Source organism: Marasmius oreades, chromosome 1, assembly GCF_018924745.1.
Source record: "Marasmius oreades isolate 03SP1 chromosome 1, whole genome shotgun sequence".
NCBI classification, from domain to species: domain Eukaryota; kingdom Fungi; phylum Basidiomycota; class Agaricomycetes; order Agaricales; family Marasmiaceae; genus Marasmius; species Marasmius oreades.
Window position 1 is genome coordinate 4,869,274 of NC_057323.1, and position 22,245 is coordinate 4,891,518.

A 22,245-nucleotide genomic window follows, 5' to 3' on the forward strand; every position below is an offset into this window, starting at 1 on the left:
AGTTGGACCAATTTTCTCTTACAATGGACGAATTTTTCAATTGTGGACTATTTTTCTATGCTTACGATACCTTGACGATTTTGCCACCGTTCTCTCGGTAATTGATTCTATCTCCTTCACAACATTAGCGTATTTGTAGTGAAACATGCATGTACTTATGAGCCATTGTGGTAAAAAAATCTAGACGCGCTTTGAGATGATGGCCATGAATGAGTGCATGAGCGCATGACGACCAAATATGGACCGACACTGACAGCCGTAACTCTGCGTGGTCGTCCTCCCAGCTTTTCTCCGCGATGGCAACATCGAGTTCACCTATTACCCAAGTGTCCCAGACACCTATACAAGCGATAAGTCAACCTCAGCTGCTCACAAGGCTCTTGCTAGACCTCCGTGGAAAGAGATATGAAGTCGACCGTGAAACCATCATGAACCTCCCAGAGTCGGTGTTACTCTGTCTTTTCCCCAATGGACTGGTTCTTAGTCGGCAGAGTATGGCGTTGTCCGATGGAGGAGAAGGTGAGGAGGAGGAGGAGGTTTATGCTGTAGATGTGAGTGTCTCATTTACCATGAGCCGTGCACACTTTGACGCGTTGCCCCCTCAATGACAATCATCTTAATTTTTTCTATTTAGTTCGACCCCGACTGCTTCCAATACGTCCTTACATTCTTCAGAAATGCCTCAGACACTTTCTACGGGTCGAATGGGACGACACCTAGCATCTACGCTTCTCAACAACACCTGCAAGAGTCACCCTCCGCCTCAGGAGATTTTGGTGGACCCAATCCTTCTCAGAACCCTTTACTTTCGAAGCAAGCAATCATTGTTCTTCGCGAGGAGTTGGAATACTTCAGTATCCCACCAAACGACTCGCCGCCGAGCACAGACCAGAACGGGGTAGCTGGTGAACCGTTGATGGCGATAAAAAGGCGTTGTGGAGAGTATCTCATGGGCAAGAGGAATATCTTCACGGCGCTTCAGAGGAATGTGAACAAGGAAAACAATATTGCCGAACAACATCTGATAGACATGCTCTGTATGAGGTATGTTCTCCTTTCCCTCCCTTTCTCCTCCATGTCACTCATGTCACTCAAAAGTGGGTTTGACCGTGATGACGAGTGGGGATTCAGGGCATTGGAACCGTCGAGATGTTGCATATCCTCAATAGCGCTCGTTCTGCTCAAAACTGGGATTGTACACCACCCCAGTGAGGAGAGACAAGTTGAGATTGACCACCACCAGATGGCTACTGCACAGAAGCTTCTATTGTTTTGGAGGAAACCTGCCGTGTGTCTCATCCTCTGTAGTAGAATGTCTCGCTTGCTGATCTTCATTTATTATCTTTTTTTCCTTTTCAAAAGCGGAAATGTTGGTGGGATGGATTGGACGTGGAACTGCCACCTACTGAGACCGAAGAAGCAAAGACGGTAAAATTGTGGGCACGACGTGTATGGACGTTGGAGCTCAGCCTGGTATGGATCCCCTTCGCTGTAACGCTCCCGTTTCGCTGAGAATTATGTTCTTCTCTTTGTCTAGATCTAAACCTCTCTTACATTCATTACGTTCATAATTTCTGTTTACGGTGTTGCCTTTCGGAATAAGAGACAAGTCGCATATCCATTAACAAGTATCTACTCGCGTACACTCCTTCCCAGATACCCTGCTCATTGTGATTCATTTTACTCATCCGTGTTTTCGAGTTTCTTTATCCACGCATTTTGATATCTTGTGTTAAGTGGACTGAGGGAATCTGTGGATAAGGAACCGAAAGGTAGTTCTACATATATAAATACTTCGTTCAACGGGAGTAAATGTTTGGTCGAATCAGGAATGCTTCGAGTCCATTCGAGGGTCCTCTTGCGAGACGGCACATTAAACCAGAAAGGGAGGACGATCGCAAGGTAAACGTATATATATATATTCTACACTGGGCTTGAGGCTCGAACTTTCCTCAAAGCGTGCCGACCCAATTTGCAAATTAGGTCTGTAATATCAGATTTCTGCCCATATACTTTCTCTCGGAAGGACGTAGATGCCTTATTCGTGCTCCCCCGGCGTATATTGCATACATGCATTACACTACAATATTAATACATCGCAGCGACTCTCGACTTCCATTTTACAATTGCCGTTGGGGATTAGTTAAGTTGCGCAGATCCTGACAATAATCGAGAGTAAGTATACAAAATATTGAAATACAGTCTACCAGCGGTGGTCATTCAACCGCCCAGTCTCGAACCTAAACGGGTCATGATATCATTCGATTTTTCTTCCTCTTCAACACTGTCCGACTGCGTTACCTGTGATTCGGGTCAGAAAAGAGTAGACATAAAGCTTATTATATCATACCATACGTAAAACTGACTTCCTTGACGATTCTTGAAGTTCACCTGCGATTATGAGTTCGTCCAAGATCTTGTGTATCCAAGAGTAAGCCGCAGAGACAGGTAAAGAGCGGTGTAGATACTAACCGCGTATGCTTTCTGGAAATTGAAAATCCTAGCGAGAAGATGTGAAACAGGCTTTTGTTCTGTGACTGCAACAACTCTTACAAGTCTAGTTCGCACACCTGTCGAAGAGAACAAGATGAATATTCAAGGGTGATAGCAGAAACATCAAAGACGCACATTTCCAAAATATCGGTCCAGCACCTCCACGTATCGATGTATGATTTCCAGTGTCACAAGTTCGTTGTCCGACGAGCTAATCCCACAGATGAAGAACAACGATGCGTATCTACGGTAGACCACTTTGGTATCTACATAGAAATGTATCAAATGCCGGGACATGAGCGCATCAAGACTAAAAACGCACCTCTGTATTCGATAAAGTTGCACATCCTAGCTCTGCGAGCAAGCACCAACTGCGTGACATCTTTGACAATTTTAGCTTTGGTTCTAGGTTGCATGGTGGTAAACCATTTCGACAGACGGACTTTCCCTGTATTTGGAAGAGATTATGGTTATTCGAAGCTGGAATTGGGGGAATAAAGGAAACGAACCTTGCCGGGAGAGGAGGAGAATGTAAGTGATCATGACGAGCGCGTTCCAGCAGCGCTCAAGTGCATAGCTACCATCGAAAGCCTTCACACGACAGATGGGACAAAAGGATCTCAATCGTGTGACATGTGGCGCAGGCCGCGCACGCGCTTGGTCATAGATGCCGAAATTCCAGGCAATCTCGGCAGTTACCGACAGCTTTGGCCCTCATTTCAACCAACCTTCTGTTTCGACCGTGTCGCCACTCGTTACTCAGGATTCTCGGAATTAGGATAAATTATTCAGCTTATTTTTCCGTGTGAGTTTTCCAGCTACACATCAAACACCGTGACGTTCCAAACGAAATTAACAGGATTTGCAAGTCATGTCGGTATCATGTTGCTCATCCAATCGTTACCGCGCCTCCGAAACTGCTTGCCTTCGGCTGAGGTACAAATAATATTCTGTCAACATCTCTCCGAAGAGGTCAACACGAAACGTCTTAAGTAGTCCACTTTGTTTCGCAATCATCCCAGAGCTCAGTGAGCAAACCGGAAATCAAGCCTCTTCGTGCCCTCATCTTTCGTATTGTGTATATAGTTTACCTTTTCCTCTCCAGTCAATTTCGCCCAGGCCTCTTCCCGTTTTCGATTTTTCGCAATGTAGTAATACTTCACAGCGTAAAATAGGACGATATTGTAGGTGCAGATACCCAGGAGGATCCTGTTACCGCGTTTATCTAGTATTATTTCAGTGCTGAACAACCTGGCAAATATCAAGAGATAGCACTCACAAAGAGGCTTGTCGTCATCACGGTAGACATTGGACGAGATAATATTGCCGGCCTGAACGAACATGTTGTAAAAAGCAGCCGATACAGCCCTCGTACGAACGGCATTCGAGTTGCGCGAGTTCCAGGCAGCGAGAATGGCGTGACAGTAAGGGTAGGACAATATCCCAGTCAAAAGGGCATAGCGTAGCCAAGTAGATGCTTTTTCACCTAGCGACACGAGCGCGACGAGCCAAGGAAAGATCCAAATATTCGATATGGAAGAAATTGCCGCGCGTTCGTTGAAGTACTCGCTGACTTTGGAGAGGATGAGAAGCTGTGTGCGGTATTTGATTTTTAACTTCAGATTGACTTTACTATTGCGGAAGACTTGACTCACGTTTACACCGAACATAAATTGTGACGGGATGGCTAACAAGTTCGCATTGAAGGTATTGAAGCCCAATTGACGTAGAATATATGAAAGGTAGTTCTGGGGCGGGGCTGGCGGTATGTACACTGTTAAGCCGAGCTATCGTCTCCTTGCGTTAGTACAGAGCTAATGAAGTAGATGAAGATATAGAGTACCAAGTACAGCGGCCACATATCGTAATCCTTAATGGTTTTCCACAGTCGATCGAGGTTGACGCCTTGTCTGTTATGCATATCTCCCTTGGAAGGATCATCCCGAAGTATTCTATTGACCAATATCTTCTCTTCATGTTCGGTAAACCAGCCGTCCTTGCCTCTGAAACGACCAGCAGTTTGGCATGGACTTGGGGGCATGAGTACCCAGCTGAGGATCCCAACACAAACCTACAGATTCATGGTGAGTTCAAGGGTACTTTCCAAAATTACTGAATCATCTGGCTCTTACAGTGACACATCCCTCGATAAGGAAACTTTGAGATAGTCATATTTGAATGATATTACCAGAATCTCAAAACAACGGAAAACTCACAGCCATCGCCAACCAGACAAGCCTAATCTGCCCCGCATCTGCAAAATGCCTGCTCCGGCAAGAGATCCAACGCTATGAACACGGATGGTATGAGAGAGGGGGAAGGTGCAGCGATCACCAGGTGTCTTACATTTGGCTCGTACTGAGAACGGTCCAGAACCAAGAGAGTCGAATGGCAAGTTCCTTGGATTTGTACCAATAAGTGATGTACAAAACCATGTCAGGAATGAACCCCCCCATGAACAACCCTAAGAGACATCGGCACACGTAGTAACCGGTCTTACTCTTCAACCCAGCCTGAGCTGCAGAAGTGATAGACCACGCAGTGATGATAAAAGGAATCCACCTAAAAAAACGTATCAGCGATGGCATTTCTGGACCCAATAACGCACACATCAGGACCAAGTTTCTTCGAGATTAGACCAGAAGGTAGCTCAGCCGCAAGAAACGACACCAGGAGTATGGTCTGTCCGTAGTTAAAGTCATTTGTGTTCATTTCCAGTTCCGGTAGCAGATCGTCGGAAATCGCTAAGGATAAGTCGGTATGAGCCTGATTGTTTCCTGATACAAATAGACGGAGAACTCCACCTTGATTGATATTTTTTCTGTTGAGATCGAGAGCGAGGAACATCAACCAGCACCACGATATGATGCGAAGGTCGACCTAGAAAGACCTTCAACGTCGATCTGCAGCGGATGACACCAAGAACACACCTTTCTCCTCACACGAAGTTCTTCAGAGGCCGTCCAAGTAAAGTTTGGGTCATATCGATGCCTCCCTTCGTACTTTGCATTCTCGTAGACGTTACGCCAGTGATCCGCTATCTTGGGGTCTGAAAATGGGTGATCTCGACCAGATCCATAGTCGCCTCGTGTCTCAACGTCGGTGACCGATTCTTGACCACCCTCACTTGTGGCACCCTTGACGATGGATGCAGTTTCAGATCTGTCCTCCCTATTGGACGCCATCAGTAACTTCAGTTGAGAAAAACGGAAAGTTGTTCGACGTTATGAAGTGCATTCCTTGAGGCAAATTATATATAGTACCATTCGTTACCCACTGAATCTGAGCAGGCTTTCGCACCATATCGCGCCATTGCAATGGATTCTCAGTGGATGGTCATGGCCGCCGTAGTGTTCTTCGCATCGGATACGGCCTTCCGCGTGGTCAGAATTGCGAGTCTTGACGTTTTTCAGGGCAGATAAAGCCGATCCCAATCCGAAACATGTCTAGTATCCCATGCCGATGTAATCCTCTGAGAAGCCTGTGAACTCGATTTGAGCGAAAGAATTGGAGGAGACCTCATAGTTGCGTGGGAAGATTAGTTTTACCGTCGGGACTGTTCCTCAGCGCCGTCGACCATTCGTCCGAGAGGTTGAGATGAACTGGAAATTTTACAAATGCACTCCGTCTACATAAATTTGAGTATCCATCATTCGTTTTAGAACAGCATAAATAAGCAACAGAATCAAAACTTCCACCATCTACGACGTCGTGTGCGTGTGTCTTCCTCAGAAACACTATTCTGGCGAATAACCTTCAAAAATATGCTCTCCAGACTCGCTCTCTCAACCGTGTGTTCTGAGAGGTGGTCGCTGGTTGAGAGTAGATGGAAGAGTTGGGCTAAAGAAGTCCCAGTCCCCGACTCTGAGCTGATTGGGACCTCAAATCGTGTTGCGACGTCGTCTGCGAGTCGAGCACCAGGAACTTTTGACATCAAAACTTGAGCTTTGGATAGATCCTCCCTTGTTCGACACGAAAAGTGAACTTCGTAATTGCCATAGCGGGCGGATAATGAATCGATCGTTCCCACAGCTTCATACAATCTCAGAACCTCTTCAGTAGTCATGAATAACAGACTTACCGAGCATCCGCTTCGCCAGTATACCAACTTTCGTCGCAAGAGCTGAGGCTTCTTCCATGGAATCTGTCGAAGGTCAAGAAACCATTTACATAACCTACAGCAGAAACAGGAAACTCACGAGTCGTTATTATCACTGCTTTCCCGACTGATACATTACGCAATGTCATCCACATCTCCCGCTTCATTTTTGCGTCTATTCCGGTCGAGAATTCGTCGATCAGGACCACCGATGGATTTCCTGGCGATCAAAAGCCGTCAGCCTGAACATTCGCCAGAGAAGTTTTTGTAACACACCTATCAAAGCAATCGCGAGAGATAGTTTTCTTTGATTACCACCGGAAAGTTTACTTGCTAGTCTATCCGCATAGGCCATTAGAGCGGTTGCGTGGAGAATCGTATCGACATTGCTGTTCAAGACATCGCCGCTCTCTAAACCCTTGAGTTTTCCGTAGATAATAAGGTGCTCCCTGACAGTGAGCTGAGAGTCGATGGCGGTAAACTGAGGGCACACTCCCAGACCGGATCTTGCAGTCTTTGGATGTCGTATTACGCTAGTCCCCGTTATGAAAACATCTCCTACATCCGGTATAATGTCACCACCTGGAAAGAACCCAGTAAGTGAAGGCCGAACAGTGAGAACAGATGAATATACACACGTATCATATTGAAAGTAGTAGTTTTGCCAGCCCCGTTAGGGCCAAGTAGGGCGAATATGGCATCCCGAGCTACACCGAGGCTGACGTTGTCAACGACTTTGTTCCCATCAAACGATTTTGAGACGTCGAGCACGCGAAGGAGATCATCCGAGGTCGAAACAGTTTTTTCCTCGTTCAGAACATCCTCATGATCTGTAATGTCCCCACCCTCCGGCTCCGCATGTTTCTTTCCTTTACGTTTTTTGGAAATGATAGACCCCGAATTATACCAGACCAAAATGCCGAACAGAACAAAACAGTAGACGATAAGATACAATATGGGTCCTCCATATCGCATGATATCGCCCATCGCTTTAGGATCCAACTGATCACCAATGCATAAGAGCGAAAAGAGATTCACAGATACGAGGGAAGCTCGGGTCTAATTTTAATCATTAATACCAACCCTTTCATCGACCAAAAACAGTAAGACTTACAACACTAGCCACGGGAGACAGAAGCGACAAAGTGAAGTGAGTGGTTGTCATGATTCGACCAGCTTCAGATGTTTTGGCGTAGGTGAGGATGAGAAGATAAGACGCAATGTATAACTGGATTTCGCGCAGCAAAACAAAAATTAGCGCTGAGGTTGCTAATCTGAAAGGTGTGTAGTACGTACCAAGAAAATGACAATTTGGTATCCTGCGACGACAGCGAAGGCAGCTAAAGGCGACGATACCATCAGCGACAGACAATACGCGAACAATGTCCCGGCTATTCCATATAGTAACATCACTAGCCACTGAAGAAACAACATATATCAGAACCCGAAAAGGCTTTGACAATGGGGAGGAACGTACGAAAAATCCAGGACCATGAAATTGGTTCGATGCAGTAGCAAATACAATGATAATGATCGTCGCGGAAATGACAGCAAAAATTGAATCGAACATTAAATGTCCCAACCAAAGTCCAGCAGTGTTGGTAAGACCGTTCGAAAATTGCATAGCTATGGTGGTTTGTTCAGTGAACCGACTTTGGGCGCTCCGAGAATATTGTACCTTGAACAGCAGATACCCGTTCCTTTGAAACATAGATGGCAAAAAAGGCGGGATATACAGACTACATGCCAAACATATCAGCAAAAATTCTACGTCGGAGGGGAAAAAACCACCCACCATCGCAGCACCAAAGAAAGCCACCCACCGAAGAGAGGACAGGGTCCCTCCAGAAACAGGTGGAAACGGCGAATACGTGGGTTGAATGATCGCGGGTGCACCACCTGCTTTGCCGGATGTATTCAAAGCACGGTTGTATAGAATATTCGACGCGAGATTGAGCATCGGAGGCCCTTTGTATCCCGGGGATGAACCTTCCCAAGCAACTAGTGCATTCCCAGTATTTAAATCCATAGAAATTCCGCCCAAGCTAACATTCCTATAATTCTTCGTCACGGTTTCAACGAAAGTAGTATTATCTGGCAGGTCTGTGACCCTGAAGAACCGAGTAGAGTTCCCCAATGTTGACATCAAATTGGGCGGCGAGACGAGGGGTCGGTCCAAGGGGTCCACTGGGGTAAGCGATATCAAAGGATCAAGACCCGAAGCGGGGAGGAAGAGTGGTAAAGATGTAGAGTTTCGGAAGGTTCTGACACATGTCGGCGGTAGTTTGCGAACGAAAACGAGAGGTATGGTGCACCCTGCTATAGCAACGAGCATGGCAAGGACCGGCGTTAACCAGCTTCGGCGAGCTATCAAACAACGTTTATGGAATATAGTGAATGCCTGACCCAATGGTGAAGTTTTTCTTCCGGATGACAGTGCAAGAGGTGCATTGAACTTCTCGGACTGAGGAGGAGAATCAACGGCCATTGACACGGAGCTCTCAGTGGATCTTCGATTATCTGGAAGGGGGTCCACCGCAGCGTTAGACAGATCATCCTTCCGCATGAGGTCCAAGAAAATATCTTCAATGGTCGTCCCGAGGACATCATACGACACAACGCTAAATTCCTGTCTTCTCTGGTCCAGTAATGAAAGCACCTTTTCAACCACGTCAGAGTCTTTGGATCTTAAGTGGTATTGTGCCTGTCGGGGTGTAACAACTGACAGCTGTGTCTCGGGAGCATGGCTTTCTTTGATAGCCTGAAGAACTGAGGTCGCATTGGACGAGGTGCTAAAGGTGATCTGGATGGTGTACCCTCCGCCAAGGTCGCGCTTTAGAGCAACGGGAGTCCCTTGGGCGACAAGTTTTCCGGGCGCAGCCAAAATGGCGATATGGTCTGCTAAAAGATCCGCTTCATCCAAAAACTGAGTTACAGTGATGTCAGCACCTATTGAGACGAGATTGAAAAGAGAAAGGCGCACGTGGGTAGTAAAAACGATGGTGCGTTCGTGCCGGAAGGAGGTCAACGTCCTCCAAAGCGCACGACGTGACAACGGATCTACACCAGAGGTGCACTGTTGGAGCGAAAGGTCAACGACGGTATTGTACAAAGAAAGGGTGATATACCTCATCTACGAGAACAACTGCAAGAACAGATGGTCAGGGCGTCGTAGCTGCACGGAAACACTTGCGGTCACTCACTTTTCGAGCCTCCAACAAGGCCTATGGCCAACTGCAATTTCCGTTTCTGACCACCAGAAAGATTGTTTGCGTTCGAATGAATCTTCGCCCCCAAATCGCAGTCCTTCAAAAGCTGTTCCAAATCCTCTCTTTCATGTGAATTGTTCGACCACTTGACGTCTCTCCAGCTAAAGTAAGGACCTTTAGTAAAGAACGGGCCGTCAAAATGATATAAAAATGTTGACCCACACTCGTAAGGTTTGATAACAGGTCAACTCCGGAAATAGAACATTCTTCTGAGGTACGATTCCCATGGTCCCTCGTTTAGGTGTATCTGTGGGTGGATCATTGCCGTTTTCAAATTGAACAGAGCCTCTTGTGCGACCAATCAATCCGGCAAGGATCGAGAGTGTAGTTGACTTCCCGGCACTGTAAGGTGATTGTTAGTGGGCATAAGTCAACGTCTCGGGTTGACAGACATACCCGTTCGACCCAAGTAGTACGTAGATTCCATACTTTGGAATTTCCAACGTTAGGTCAGCCACTGCGGTAACAAGACCCTTCTTTGACCGAAAGAACGACGTATTGAATGTCTTTTCAAGATTTCGCACTGATATAGCGGTGTCTGGCGACATTGATGGTCCATCTTCGCCCCCGACCCGTCGCGAACGAGAAAACGAGAACCACCGGGTTCCTTTTTTGCTTTGCTTCGGGTTCCTGGCGTCGTAAAGACGATTTTCCAAGAGGGAGCCGAGCCAGGGCCAGAGGAAGATATCAATCTATGTGATGTTATGTTAGTATCTAAAAGACGAAGGAGGGCGCTGATACCCACAACTGCAGCAATAATCAACGGCAACAGTACCAGCCCGGTATCCGGGTCTCGCTTTAACAAATTACTTGCTTTACGGTTATTTTCCCATCCACAGATAGCTCGGATAACGAAGATATACCACCCAGGCGGAAAAATGATTGAAAATATGAATGCGGCTCCTGTGCTTGCTTGTTTGAAAACCAAAGCAAGGATAGCCAAAACAATGGTTAGCAAAGTGGAGGCGACTGCGGCGAGCTGCGGACTTTTGCCGAACGGTGCAGCGACAAAGAACGAGTAGCTGGCTAGATTGAGGCCAAAGAGGATATGTATGACGAAGACCAGTCCAGCATTGGTTTCGGTGAATATCCGATAGTGCCATATGAGTGAAACGATGGTCCACGCTGGAATATATGCAAGAGATATACTGAGGTGCCATGATCTATCAAACGCGAGGTGAGCAGGCAGTGGTAGAGTTTTGTATAGAAACGCACAGTATCTTGGCAGAGTCGAGTAATCCCATAGCTTTCATGTGAGACGTTACTGCACTGGCCCTTTCCGCAGTAACCGCTCCAGGAAGCTGGTACGCAATGCCTACAAAGCCGACACACAATGCTAACACGAGCAGGGTACGGAGACCGCGAATGTAACCTGGGGAGGACGTCATTGAAAGAGCCAGCTCAAATTTGATTGGAAAACATACCGAGACGAATGTCGGTATCCTGTTCTTCATTAGTCTGTATCGTAAACGGCCACTCCAATGGCGTCAAGACTTCAACACCAGTTTGCAATTCTATGATGGCCTATGGAGGAGGCATTCGTGAACAATACCGTGTGGAAATAAGAGCTGAAGACGTGCCTTGTCTATCGCCCATTGCAGTGGCAAAATTCTCTTCTCAAAATCACTGTTGTGATCCACATCTATCAAGAATAATCCGCCATCTGCTCGAATCGTATAGTTGACTGGACGTGTTAGGTTAGCGCTTCCAGCAGACGGTATATCATTGAACACGATCCCAGCAAAACATTCAGAGAACAGATTGAAGTTCTGAGGACACGTTGCTGGGATGTCGGACGGATTTCTGAGTTGTCGTACAGCGTTCTTTTGTGATGAAGTGAAGGTCTGGGTCACTTGTGCCATTATTTCGCTGGGCGTGGGTGAGCTTTGTTGGTTCGTTGCATCGACCCATACTAAAGACAATTTCTTGTCAAATTGATCACGGAGATTGTATATCGGTGCAGGGATTCCGAGGCCATTCTGTAAAGCATGAGCTTGTACACATTCTCCATCGTTATACACGCACGTTGTTCCTCTTGATCAAGAATACTTGAGCAACAGCGAGAAAGATACCATATGCAACCGGTAGAACAAAGCATCGCAGAACATTTAACTGGAAAAGGTCAGAATGTGACGAAGGGACGTAAAAGAAGACGAACAATGGGGTGCTTGGAGAGTACTATCCAATTCTTCCAGAACAGGACTCGAAACTGTCGCCAGAACAAGGACGACATGCTACTCAAACCGCGGTCGAGCTGGTATCAGACTATGTGCATGGGATAAAGATAATAAAACCGGGAACATAACGTCGCTGCTGTGTAAGTACTTGATGAATCATTTACCAAGTGTTCCTGACGCTATAAGGGGTCCGGGGCCCGGAGGCAATGAGGCCTGATCGAGGCACGTGGTTACAGTCATCGGCATGGTATCCATTCAAGCGCAGATAGATTACACGGTAGGCTAAAGGAAAACCCAGCTTACATGCTACAATACGTGTCGCAGTCAGACAATTTGCAGATAGGATGTTTGTCTAAGGAGCTTTCTGAAGGGTACAGTGTCCAATCGATTGAAGTACGGTTTTAGCATTGGCTTAGCACGACGTATAAATAAGGCAAGTGAACCGCACCTTACATTTGGTCATACAGGTCGAGGTCGGAAGGGAAAGATGAACGGGAAACGGAGATCTTGCAGGTGTAATGGGAACGATGCGGCAATAACGATAAGTACGGGCCGTAGCTTGATCGAAAAGAATAGATGAATGTTATGGAGGTCGCAGAGGAAAGACAGACTATCTGTCGTGAAATGTCATGATGGCTCTGGGGAGGCTAGCGATTCCTAGAAACGGCGCGTTAGTCATTTGCCCTGCGTCTAGAGGAGAAGTTTCCCTGCCTGTGTAAGCAGTTCCGCTGAACACCCAAATACGTTCATCGAGGTCCATTCGTTCATCAGTAGAGGAACTTAATCAGCACGACAAGACGCACCAGGATTTAACATCGGTTCTCCATCGTCCGTCAACATATGCTCCATCGGTGCAGGGCGTGCAATCCTAGGTTCATAGCCATGCTCTATCAGTCGGCGACGAAATTGCTCTTCCTGATCGTCGTCAATTTCGAGGCTCGGGAGATGTGTTTCATCCAGATCTTGAGGTATCGACTTGGGTGGGTCTTTCGTTTGGGCAAAGTCGTGACTCGTCCCGACTCTCGTTGCGAACTCGTCCATGCCTGATCCTCGGTGATTCGGTTCTTCACACGAGACTGCCTCCATACCAGCCTTGGAAAGAATTTGATCGAAACTTTGCGCGGAAGAGGTTTGTGATGGCGAAGGATCAATGTTGGAATGGTGGGAAGATATCGGAGGAAAAACGTCATTGGCTTCGATATCCGCCATCAAAGAACTGGAACTGGACCCCGGACTGTCAGGAGAAGTGTTGTAATCGCCGGCTTTTCTTGAATGAGGTGAATTGGAGAACGCAGAAGGGCCCGGTGTTTGACTGACTGGGGTTAATAACGGTGGTGCTACCATCACAGCAGCATTCGTCCTGTAGTAGGGAGATGCGATGTACATATATGGCATCGCGGTGGGGGATGAATGACCTTGGCCATCTGACCACGGGGGTGGATGGCTCCACCCATTAGAATTCGGGCGTCCGTCAGATATCGGTAGGTTAACTTGAGCGTAATGCGCGGGACGGGGAGGAGCGTAATCTACAAACGAGTCAGAGGGGAATGAAGAGGGGGGCAACAACCGCATACTGCTGTTATTGGCGGTGTGCTGTCGGTAATAACTGGTGACAGGTGTAGCCAAACTGGATGTCGATGCACTTCCAATCGCCTCAGTCATTGGGACCATAGGAACAACGCTATTCTCTCTTTCCTTTCCCTTTGAAGATGGAGTCGCGCTGCTACTTCTCGAAGATGATTGACCAGGTTCGTCTGTTTCTTTTCCTAATTCAAGAGGTTCTGCCGCCCCGTTATGTCTAGCAAACAAACCAGACTTTAGTCAAGGCTTTAAGCCATAAGATAGATTTGCGCACCTTGATTTCTGATGCCTTCTCAGAGCATCCGTCTATTCACATTTCCCACCACAAAGTCATTATGTTAGTTCCCTGAATGAGTGGCGTGAAGACTCACTCGTGTAAACGTCGCATCACATTGAGGACAAGCACTGACGAAACAACTTAATCAACAAAAATGCTGGTGAATCAAGGAAAAGAAAAACTCACAAACTAGGCATAGAATGCAGCTTCGTTGTACGCTGATGTCGTTTCAGATCGGCTTCCCGAGCAAACTGCTTCGTACATCCGTTCATCTTGCAAGGCCAAATACCAATTGTGGGCAGTGGCTTCTTCATGTTCTTGGCTGCTGAAGCCTTCTTTCTAGTAGTCTCTTTCTTATCTTCCGCCTGCAAAGAGGTAGTCAGACTTGTGGCTGATGACCGTACAGTACACTCACCTCGTCGTTGTTGGTTGTCCGCACCATTATTACTGGCAGTAGGCCGTACCTAGCGGATTGTTGCGCAGATTTACACCCTTTCACTCCTGCCAGTGATACCACCAAAGCCTCAACAGAATTGCCCTGTTGTAAGTAGGTCTATGTGGCTTTCAGACGGTGAGAGTTAGCCGCTGTTGGCCGGACGAACCGGTGTGACACCCAACTGAACCGGCTCGAGCCCAGGTGCTTTTTCCAACCACTAACCACCACCACCACCAGTCCATGGTCTTCACGGCGACGGGTCTTGATATCGGTACTCAGATCACGACATGCTCAAAACCTCGAATCTGATGACAACTTCTGTGGTGAGTAATAAGATTTCAGGCTGGAATTTTGTGATTCAGACACATATCTGGTTAGACGAGGGTGGACTTCGCCACCTCGAATACATACAACTGGATTTATCTTTGGAGGCGAACCATCAAACTATTGAAGACACGCCATCAATTCGCGTTCTAGCGGATAAGGGTTCTCCTGTCTCTAGTTAGGACAGCGTTCGACTCGCACTCTCGCGCACTACTGTCGCCGCTCCAAGTTGGCAAACTCCTACTCGCGTTGCTTCGATTCACTGTGCAATCATACTGCTTGAAGGCGTGATTAATTTTTGCTCTATGGTCAAGTGCATAACGTATCGTTCCCTTATAATATAAATTACAGATGTCCAAGAAGTTCGATGCATATAGCAATGCCGGAAACTATGATCACATTGATCAACATTCAATGCATATGTTTTGAGTTCTGATTGCATCCCTGGTCATTCCTTGTAAGTCCCCGTGTCTCCGAGTTGCGGTGCTGCCGCACGACCTTTGAAGCGGCTGAACTGCCATAGCCCCTCCACCACTTTCCGGATGGCGTCGATTGTCGACTCCCTCGAGGTTATGATGAATGTCGTGTGCTGTACATAGTCGACGCTCATCAAATGTTTCCAGGGACTATCCTCTCGATCAGTAATCGGCGCCTTCAATCCAGATCAACAACAGCAGGTTGTAGTACCACAAGTCTGGAAATCCGAGTGCTCAGTACTCAGCGGCCATCCGCGCGATTGCTTGATACCTGCCTGTTCCGGAGCGAATGGTGCAATAATGATAATACTATGTACGGGGATTATCCTCATCGCTCGGGTGATTGGGGACGAGTCCAGTACGGAACAACGTTAACCCACGGCTAATCGGTCAAGGATAACGAGAATACGTCAATTTTTATGGGACCACAGGGTTGAACGTTGGACGCTGAACTTTACAAAAGATGGGGAGGCATATAGGTTAAGATTCGATTTCAGGTTTAAAGTTAAAAATTCCATCTAGCCTCCGATTCGTCCCACTGGGTGTCGAATCGAGGGAGTTGGCAATCGGTTCAGCCTACGCTCCTCCGAATCTGCGCGAGCTGAGCGTCTGCAGGCAAGATCACACACTGATCAGTAAGACAGTATTACCATCGGAATCAAATAGCTCACCAATGAGAGGAGAGTGTGGAGCAAAGAAGGACATGACAGACATAATCGTCTCGACTGCAGCAATCATTTCTTCGGGACGAGATCTTTGGGCGTGAGGAGCACGTGTCCGCATAGCAGCCAGCTCACCGATGAAGAGGTTGGCCGTCGTCACCCAGAGGATCTATGTAACCGCCTTCTTAAGCAGTCGTTCATGCCAAATCATTGATTTGATCGACTTACGCCCATTATTGGATCTATGAAAGGGAAGTCGTTTAATTTGGCTTCACGTAGGAGCACAACAATATTCTGCGCGATGGAAAGAACAAAAGACTGTGACTTGGGATCTTGACCAGCGAAGATGGAGTGAAGTTGAACGGTTGATATCCGAGCTAATGTGTGGATAACTAGAAGCTTTCGAACCGAACCTCTCGAAGGGGCCTGCGCCAATGGTGGTAGCTCAGATATGAACCCGCGAGCGAGACTATCCAGTTTCTTAAAGTCGTGCTGGAATTTCGCAGTTTGACGGACATCCATGTCTGCAAGTGTGGGTCGGTGACTCCAAGCGAAACATCCAGAAATAGCATAGACTCACTAGGGGAATAGCCTCTCAACAAAAGAGAAATCTGTTGGAAAAGAACAGCCGCCTTGGAGTGGAGCGCATTCAGAGAACGAACACCGTCATTAGAATTGGCTAAGAAATTCTGGACGGTATACCCGCTGTGAAGATTACTTGGGAACTGGCCACTTTCGAGTAAGATCGTTGATCCATGACAATCGGGTTGGGGATTGAACGTTACCTGAGACTCCATCTCGCCACCGAGGTCAAGCGGCCAAGGGGCATCAATCCTGTATTCAGGCATGTCATATGCACCATTGGCCCAAGTACCATCAGTGGGAGTCCAGCAATAATTCAATATCACCACGGTCCAAAGTGCATTGACTCTTTCCACTTCCTCAGTTGCATCTCGCGGTGCAGGCAAAACCATCCCGGATCCCGGAATGGACTGCTGACCTGACCGGATCTTATGAAGTCCTGCACCCAAGACGATAGAAGTTGCCGTGCTAATGTGATACTTGCCCTCCGTATGCCTTCCTTGCAGGAAGAGATATTGCGCAATGAGGACCTCTGCCTGAACGGTGTGCAACACTTTGTGTGGGTGGTTTCCCGACAATCCTCGAGCGGATTCCCGCAGTGACCGAGCAAGAAGCTCCGGCTGGAGAGCAGATGATTTCTTATCGGGGCTGAGATACGAGCCCATCAGGTAGATGGCACTTGAAAGAGCAGGAGAGGGTTCCACCGAAGACTGAAACCGAGAGCCGTGGAGGAAGAAACCGAAGTCTGTCGAGTAAGGTATAAAAGAGCGCAACCTATGCAGAAACTGTCATTAGTATCGGTGCACGGTATCAGACGGTGGCATCTCCTTACAGTGCTCGAAGAACTTCGGTGGGGATGTCCTGCATAAAGTTAGCTTTCAGAAGGATGAAAGGACAGAGACATTGGTAATCAACTTACGTGAATATTTGAAGCAGAGTGAACCAGTTCAGACTGTCCAGCCTCTGGTTTGTACGGATGATGCAGGGGTATTCCGCGAGAACTCTGCAATTGTTGCAAGCGATCTTCCATCGCTAATACCTGCTCTTGTAGAGCACGCTGCTCGCTCACTCCTTCGTAACTACAAGCTGTAGGCTTGGAGGCTGCACAGGGGCCACAGATTGGGCGAACGCCATCACATCTCTGCAACAGACTATTTGAGAGGTGCATAATGCAACAAAATAGAACGGCGTACGACTTTACGATGTCTGTGAAAACGCGTACAGTTAGTGAAAACAAGACTCGACAGTTTGGATATATACACTAACCTGCAAACGAGGCATGCTTCGCCTTTCGAGAGCTGGGAGCCTGTATTGCTGGACATGTTCTCGATTGAAAACACTTCGTGTTGAATGTTCTTGACATTTTACTCGATTTATAGAGTCCCTCGAGTAAGAAGTAAGGAGGGTGAAGCCCATTAGGATGTTTGCGGTTTCTTGAAAAATATCCGAAGGAATAGTTTTCTGTCACTTGTATCAGGAGGGAAAGAGTTAGCATGGAGGAGAAATAGTTGATGCGGTGAACCAACCATCTTCACGGCGATGACACCGAATAATGAAAGAATAAGAACAGACTAGGGACCGTATTGCAGCGGGCTGAAACGGTAATCCTGCCCGTTATTCACTGCTCATTGGATATCACAGGAAATCCAGTTACCAACACCGACGAATTGCGTAGGTGGGAGTGTTTGAATATCCACTAGAGCTAGATAGCGATTACCTGTAAAATATATTAGTTCGATGCCAATATTCGTGAGTATGAAGGAAAGCACCGGGGTTAACTTTGGTGCTTGAGTAGGGAGACAAAGTGCGCCAGCTGGAGGACATAACCCGTCAACAACGAAGTCAGTTCATGTAAGGAACCCGAGCACGGCTTTGTTTCATCTTCTCCTAGAAAATAATTTCCGAGTCCTCAGCTTCAAGGTACCTTCAGCCACACCACCATTCGGGCTGGATATGATAGAGAGATGATGGAATTCCAACTTGACTGTTTTTTGCACTCCGTCGAGCCAATAATGGTAGCCGTGGACATGTAATTACGAGTTGGGAAGATAGTTCCAGCACAATGACTACCAGCAACTGAATGAATACAACGGCAGATCGAGTGACATGACTGGGGAAGGGGTAAGAAGGGCTATAAAAAGTTCATAACGGGGGCGGAAGCCACCATAAGATTCCCGTCTCCTTCATGAATGACAGGTTAACGGGAGAAGCATGGAATCCACGATCCAGTGACATCAATAGGTCAAACAAGAACGCGACAAATGGTGGTTTTCCCGGCGTCCAAAATCCAATCGTAAACGCCGTCATGTATAATGCTCCAGTCAGATGAAGACGAAACGCGGCGCCATGAAGAGAGCCAATTGGACCTGTGAGCCATACACCCATACTAGTGATTCCGCAAACAACCATAGTTCATAACAGTAAGACCCCGGAGCGGGAAGCAGCGCGGAAAGTGGAACAAGACATGGTAGTCGGCGAAATTCGAGATGTCAGTGGGTTTACAAGAGACCAGAGTTTGACGTGAGATCACCCAATGCGTGCAAGGAAAGAGCGAAGAGAAATGACAATCAAAGCCTTCTTGAACACGCTAGACTCCACCCATCATTAGGGACGGCTTGCATTTCAGTTCCAGCATGTTTCACGGTCGCAGAGGCTGTTGACGTTTGTTTAGGAGACGGCCATGGCGGGAAGTCGTATGGAAGGAGAGAATTGGCTTCCACCAAGGCGAGTAGCAGGGAAGAATGACCTGAAAGGTCACTCAATTCACCCTCAGGATCCGACGATGACTGCCAATTGCTCGTGTCTTGCGAAGGTACAGAAACGGGACAAGGAGTGGCCATAGCTTTCAGCCAACGGAGATAAATCTATAAGTTCAATACAATCCAAGAAGGGTATACGAAGTGCTAATTGTGGATATGGGGGATGCAATTGAATGCTATTGGAAAGAGTTGAGAGCCAGACGGGCGGGAAGAGACATAAGTTAGCTGCAGGAGAAAGCATGAGCTAGAGTACTGTTCCTTGTTGACGGAAAGGTCAGAAAACAGCCCCATAGGACAAAGGGTTAACCGAAAGCCTTTGGAAAACCTCTTGGCGTGGAATTATCGATGGTGCGATAAGGACAAAACCAACGACCCAGCACGGTGTTTTCGCCGCCTTGCGTTGCACAGGAAAGGCAGAACAGTCTGATGGTCACCGGGATCTTACAAACTTCTCTAGGTAAGTACTAGAGGTCAGATTGGAAGTAGTAGAGCCTGCAATCCCGCAGTAAGAATAACGAAACGACACACCGGAACTTGGAGCATTGACTTGCAAAATCAATGCGGCATTCGCCTCTTCTAGATAACCGCATACATTGATCATGTACGCCCCCGAGTCGAACCTACATGTTCTTGATGAAAGGCCCACGACATCCTCCAGGCCGTTCTCGTTCTTGTGTCACGTATGTGAAGTGGGCTTCGCCGTATGATCCCGTATGTGTTTTCTATTCGGAGGAGAACCGAAACTGGAAAGGAGGCCTTTGTCTGCCCTTTCAAGAGTGTGCAGTGACTACAATAGGCCTAGGGCTGACAATGACTAACGCACCTGTGTGTGCTAACAGACCCTTCAGCTTCGACGTTTGATCATATGAATAGGTGGATTCTGGGCCCTCCCAGCTAGAACATGTAAATTGTCGAATACGGCCCATGAAGTACCGGTCGGAAAGGCAGTAACGAAGAAAAGACGGCTGGTTCCGGCGTTCAATTTTAATGAAGTTGTTCGGAAGAGAAGTAACTTGAAAATTATCGCTGTTGACGTGGACTTGATACCAGTAATGTTGGTGCTCACTGGTCCGAGCTTGTCGCTGTCAATGCCGTAGTACCTCACTATGGGTGTCAGAAACGCGGGGCCTAGTGGGGGCTTGATCTTACTCCACCACCGCCATGTATGCCACTCAACAGCGGCCAGTATCACAGTTCTCTCAGAACCCTTCGTTACCAACAAATGATTATCAGCAGAGCCCAATGAAGTCAAGATCAGGGCCTTCACCCATGTTTAACGAACATCAGTATGACGAGGGTGATGGACCTGTAGGTTACCATGATGGGGGTTATATGTCGGCTCAGCACCAGGACGACGATTTCTTTAGTGGAGATGCCAATGGAACTACAAATGCTCAATATTACGCCGATAACTCCTACTCGCGTTCAGCAGCGACACAGTCCGTTCGCGCGCCATCTCCTCCTCCAGGCCCCATTCTCGACCATTCTCATTTACGACCGGGAAACCAAGCCTCGCTACTATCACATGAACGAACTCTAGAACTCTACCGAGCTAATGCCAAAAAGACGCAGGATCCGGATCTCCAGTTCGAGTTTGCGGTGTTCATGATCGACGCCTCAAAATCGCTCCCAATCCCCGAAGAACGAGAAGGGAATTTACTACAAGTGGAGAAGGCTATAGAGAAACGAGAGGACTTCATCCGGGAAGCGATGGGGCTGTTGAAACGACTTGCAGATAGGGGGCATCCTTCATCACAGTACTTCCTTGCCGATTGTTACGCCAATGGCATCGGGACGACGAGGAACAAGCAGGACTTTGATCGCGCGTACCCGTTATTTGTTCTTGCCGCCAAGCATGGTCATACAGATGCAGCTTACCGTGCTGGTACATGTTGCGAAAATGGCTGGGGTTGTCGACGAGAATCCGCGAAAGCGCTGCAATTTTTCCGGAAAGCAGCTGCCGCTTCACATCCTGGATCTATGTACCGATTGGGCATAGCGGAGCTGAACGGGGAGCTGGGACTATCGAAGAGACCTAAGGAGGGCGTTAAATGGTTGAAGAGGAGTGCAGAGCATGCGACAGCCGAGTTTCCTCATGCGCTGCACGAGTTGGCTCTCCTCCATGAGCGAGGGATAAATGATGTTGTTTTTGTGGACTACGAGTACTCGACAGAATTATTGGCTCAAGCGGCTGAGTTGGGATATGCCCCGAGTGCGTATCGGTTAGGTGAATGCTATGAGTACGGTAAGATGGGTTGTCCACAGGATCCAGCCCTATCAATACACTACTATGTGAGTAACGTCAGTCGTGTCATCGTTCTCGCAATTAATCTCTTCATGTAGAACATCGCTGCCCAACAGAGCCATCGTGATGCATGCTTCGCACTGACCGCGTGGTATCTTGTTGGTTCACCAGGCGTGCTACCTCAGTCCGACACTGAAGCGTTTCTCTGGGCACAGAAAGCAGCAGAGGCCGGTCTCGTTAAGGCCATGTACGCGGTTGGCTACTTTTCGGAAGTCGGGATAGGAACACCTGCTGATATGCCTGAGTAAGCTGGTGCTCCTCTATTAGTGTGCAAAAACCTCTAATACCTTTCAGGGCGATAAAGTGGTACAAGCGTGCCGCTGAGCAGGGTGACAAGCGCGCCATTCAGCGTCTGAAGGGATCACAAACACAAGCCATGAGGCAACCTGGAGGACCTGGTTCGGTTCTGCATCGTGACAGTTCTGGAGATGGCGGAGATGGTAAAAACAAAGATAAAGACTGTGTCATCATGTAGGAAAGTTAATGGGACTGCAGCACCTAGACGTCTCCACTTTTTCGTATTAATTTCCTATTCGACATTCCGTCTACCTTGGGAATGAACACTCACTCGCTATATATTAGCTATAATTTAGTATATGTACTAGTGGTATTCAGACCCTTCAATCTGCTCTCGCTACTACATCTGTCTCTCACCACCATCTTTTGACTGGACTTCGATGTTCTTCGCCTTAAATATGCCTTTCGATTCTGTAGCGTACATATACCGGTCTGTAATATCCATGGACTTGAGAACACGGATAGCATACCTTGATCAGGTTCTGAAGTCGAGAAATAAGCGACGCGC

At 47.5% G+C, this 22,245-nt stretch overlaps 7 protein-coding genes across 11 annotated transcripts; 2 read left to right on the forward strand and 5 right to left on the reverse strand.

Annotated features, from left to right (window-relative positions):
• Positions 1-296: 296 nt before the first annotated feature.
• E1B28_001781 (uncharacterized protein) lies at positions 297-1,543 on the forward strand (the record flags this gene model as incomplete). Its single annotated transcript, XM_043147744.1, has 5 exons — positions 297-551; positions 635-1,044; positions 1,099-1,288; positions 1,363-1,473; positions 1,538-1,543. The coding sequence occupies 5 exons, from the start codon at positions 297-299 to the stop codon at positions 1,541-1,543; spliced, it is 972 nt and encodes a 323-aa protein (XP_043016458.1).
• A 475-nt stretch (positions 1,544-2,018) lies between these two features.
• Positions 2,019-3,111, reverse strand: E1B28_001782 (uncharacterized protein). 2 transcript variants are annotated; one of them, XM_043147745.1, is made up of 8 exons: positions 3,003-3,111; positions 2,816-2,941; positions 2,629-2,759; positions 2,554-2,570; positions 2,473-2,500; positions 2,351-2,416; positions 2,241-2,301; positions 2,019-2,159 (listed from the first exon to the last, which is right to left on the reverse strand). In XM_043147745.1, exons 1-8 carry the CDS (start codon positions 3,034-3,036, stop codon positions 2,140-2,142), a joined length of 483 nt encoding a protein of 160 aa, XP_043016459.1. In that variant the 5' UTR covers positions 3,037-3,111; the 3' UTR covers positions 2,019-2,139. The 2 variants fall into 2 exon arrangements, with proteins under 2 accessions (XP_043016459.1, XP_043016460.1); XM_043147746.1 differs by having other exon boundaries at positions 2,019-2,301.
• A 407-nt stretch (positions 3,112-3,518) lies between these two features.
• On the reverse strand, positions 3,519-6,046 carry E1B28_001783 (uncharacterized protein; the record flags this gene model as incomplete). Of its 2 annotated transcripts, XM_043147748.1 has the most annotated exons (12): positions 5,794-6,046; positions 5,717-5,732; positions 5,424-5,664; positions 5,298-5,373; positions 5,102-5,237; positions 4,840-5,055; positions 4,710-4,781; positions 4,626-4,650; positions 4,337-4,564; positions 4,149-4,280; positions 3,773-4,085; positions 3,519-3,718 (listed from the first exon to the last, which is right to left on the reverse strand). In XM_043147748.1, exons 1-12 carry the CDS (start codon positions 5,804-5,806, stop codon positions 3,519-3,521), a joined length of 1,668 nt encoding a protein of 555 aa, XP_043016462.1. In that variant the 5' UTR covers positions 5,807-6,046. The 2 variants fall into 2 exon arrangements, with proteins under 2 accessions (XP_043016462.1, XP_043016461.1); XM_043147747.1 differs by having other exon boundaries at positions 5,424-6,046.
• Positions 6,047-6,178: 132 nt separating this feature from the next.
• On the reverse strand, positions 6,179-12,094 carry E1B28_001784 (uncharacterized protein; the record flags this gene model as incomplete). The annotated part of the gene is made up of 21 exons (XM_043147749.1): positions 6,179-6,525; positions 6,575-6,637; positions 6,693-6,812; positions 6,869-7,174; positions 7,231-7,651; positions 7,707-7,820; positions 7,889-8,011; positions 8,070-8,218; positions 8,271-8,331; positions 8,388-9,518; positions 9,576-9,668; positions 9,721-9,737; positions 9,796-9,962; positions 10,024-10,203; positions 10,258-10,553; positions 10,607-11,024; positions 11,077-11,233; positions 11,286-11,385; positions 11,442-11,840; positions 11,887-11,973; positions 12,020-12,094. 21 exons carry the CDS (start codon positions 12,092-12,094, stop codon positions 6,179-6,181), a joined length of 4,824 nt encoding a protein of 1,607 aa, XP_043016463.1.
• A 179-nt stretch (positions 12,095-12,273) lies between these two features.
• Positions 12,274-14,483, reverse strand: E1B28_001785 (uncharacterized protein). 3 transcript variants are annotated; one of them, XM_043147750.1, is made up of 9 exons: positions 14,312-14,483; positions 14,083-14,261; positions 13,991-14,024; positions 13,894-13,925; positions 13,613-13,836; positions 12,842-13,564; positions 12,750-12,766; positions 12,487-12,695; positions 12,274-12,402 (listed from the first exon to the last, which is right to left on the reverse strand). In XM_043147750.1, the coding sequence occupies exons 1-8, from the start codon at positions 14,336-14,338 to the stop codon at positions 12,666-12,668; spliced, it is 1,266 nt and encodes a 421-aa protein (XP_043016464.1). In that variant the 5' UTR covers positions 14,339-14,483; the 3' UTR covers positions 12,274-12,402; positions 12,487-12,665. The 3 variants fall into 3 exon arrangements, with proteins under 3 accessions (XP_043016464.1, XP_043016466.1, XP_043016465.1); XM_043147752.1 differs by having other exon boundaries at positions 12,274-12,766; XM_043147751.1 differs by having other exon boundaries at positions 12,487-13,564.
• Positions 14,484-15,703: 1,220 nt separating this feature from the next.
• E1B28_001786 (uncharacterized protein) lies at positions 15,704-17,739 on the reverse strand (the record flags this gene model as incomplete). Its single annotated transcript, XM_043147753.1, has 8 exons — positions 15,704-15,741; positions 15,804-15,963; positions 16,023-16,318; positions 16,375-16,519; positions 16,580-17,150; positions 17,209-17,237; positions 17,296-17,582; positions 17,643-17,739. 8 exons carry the CDS (start codon positions 17,737-17,739, stop codon positions 15,704-15,706), a joined length of 1,623 nt encoding a protein of 540 aa, XP_043016467.1.
• Positions 17,740-20,162: 2,423 nt separating this feature from the next.
• CSR2 (Chitin synthase regulator 2) lies at positions 20,163-22,201 on the forward strand. Its single transcript, XM_043147754.1, has 3 exons — positions 20,163-21,427; positions 21,479-21,684; positions 21,735-22,201. Exons 1-3 carry the CDS (start codon positions 20,297-20,299, stop codon positions 21,913-21,915), a joined length of 1,518 nt encoding a protein of 505 aa, XP_043016468.1. The 5' UTR covers positions 20,163-20,296; the 3' UTR covers positions 21,916-22,201.
• Positions 22,202-22,245: the final 44 nt, after the last annotated feature.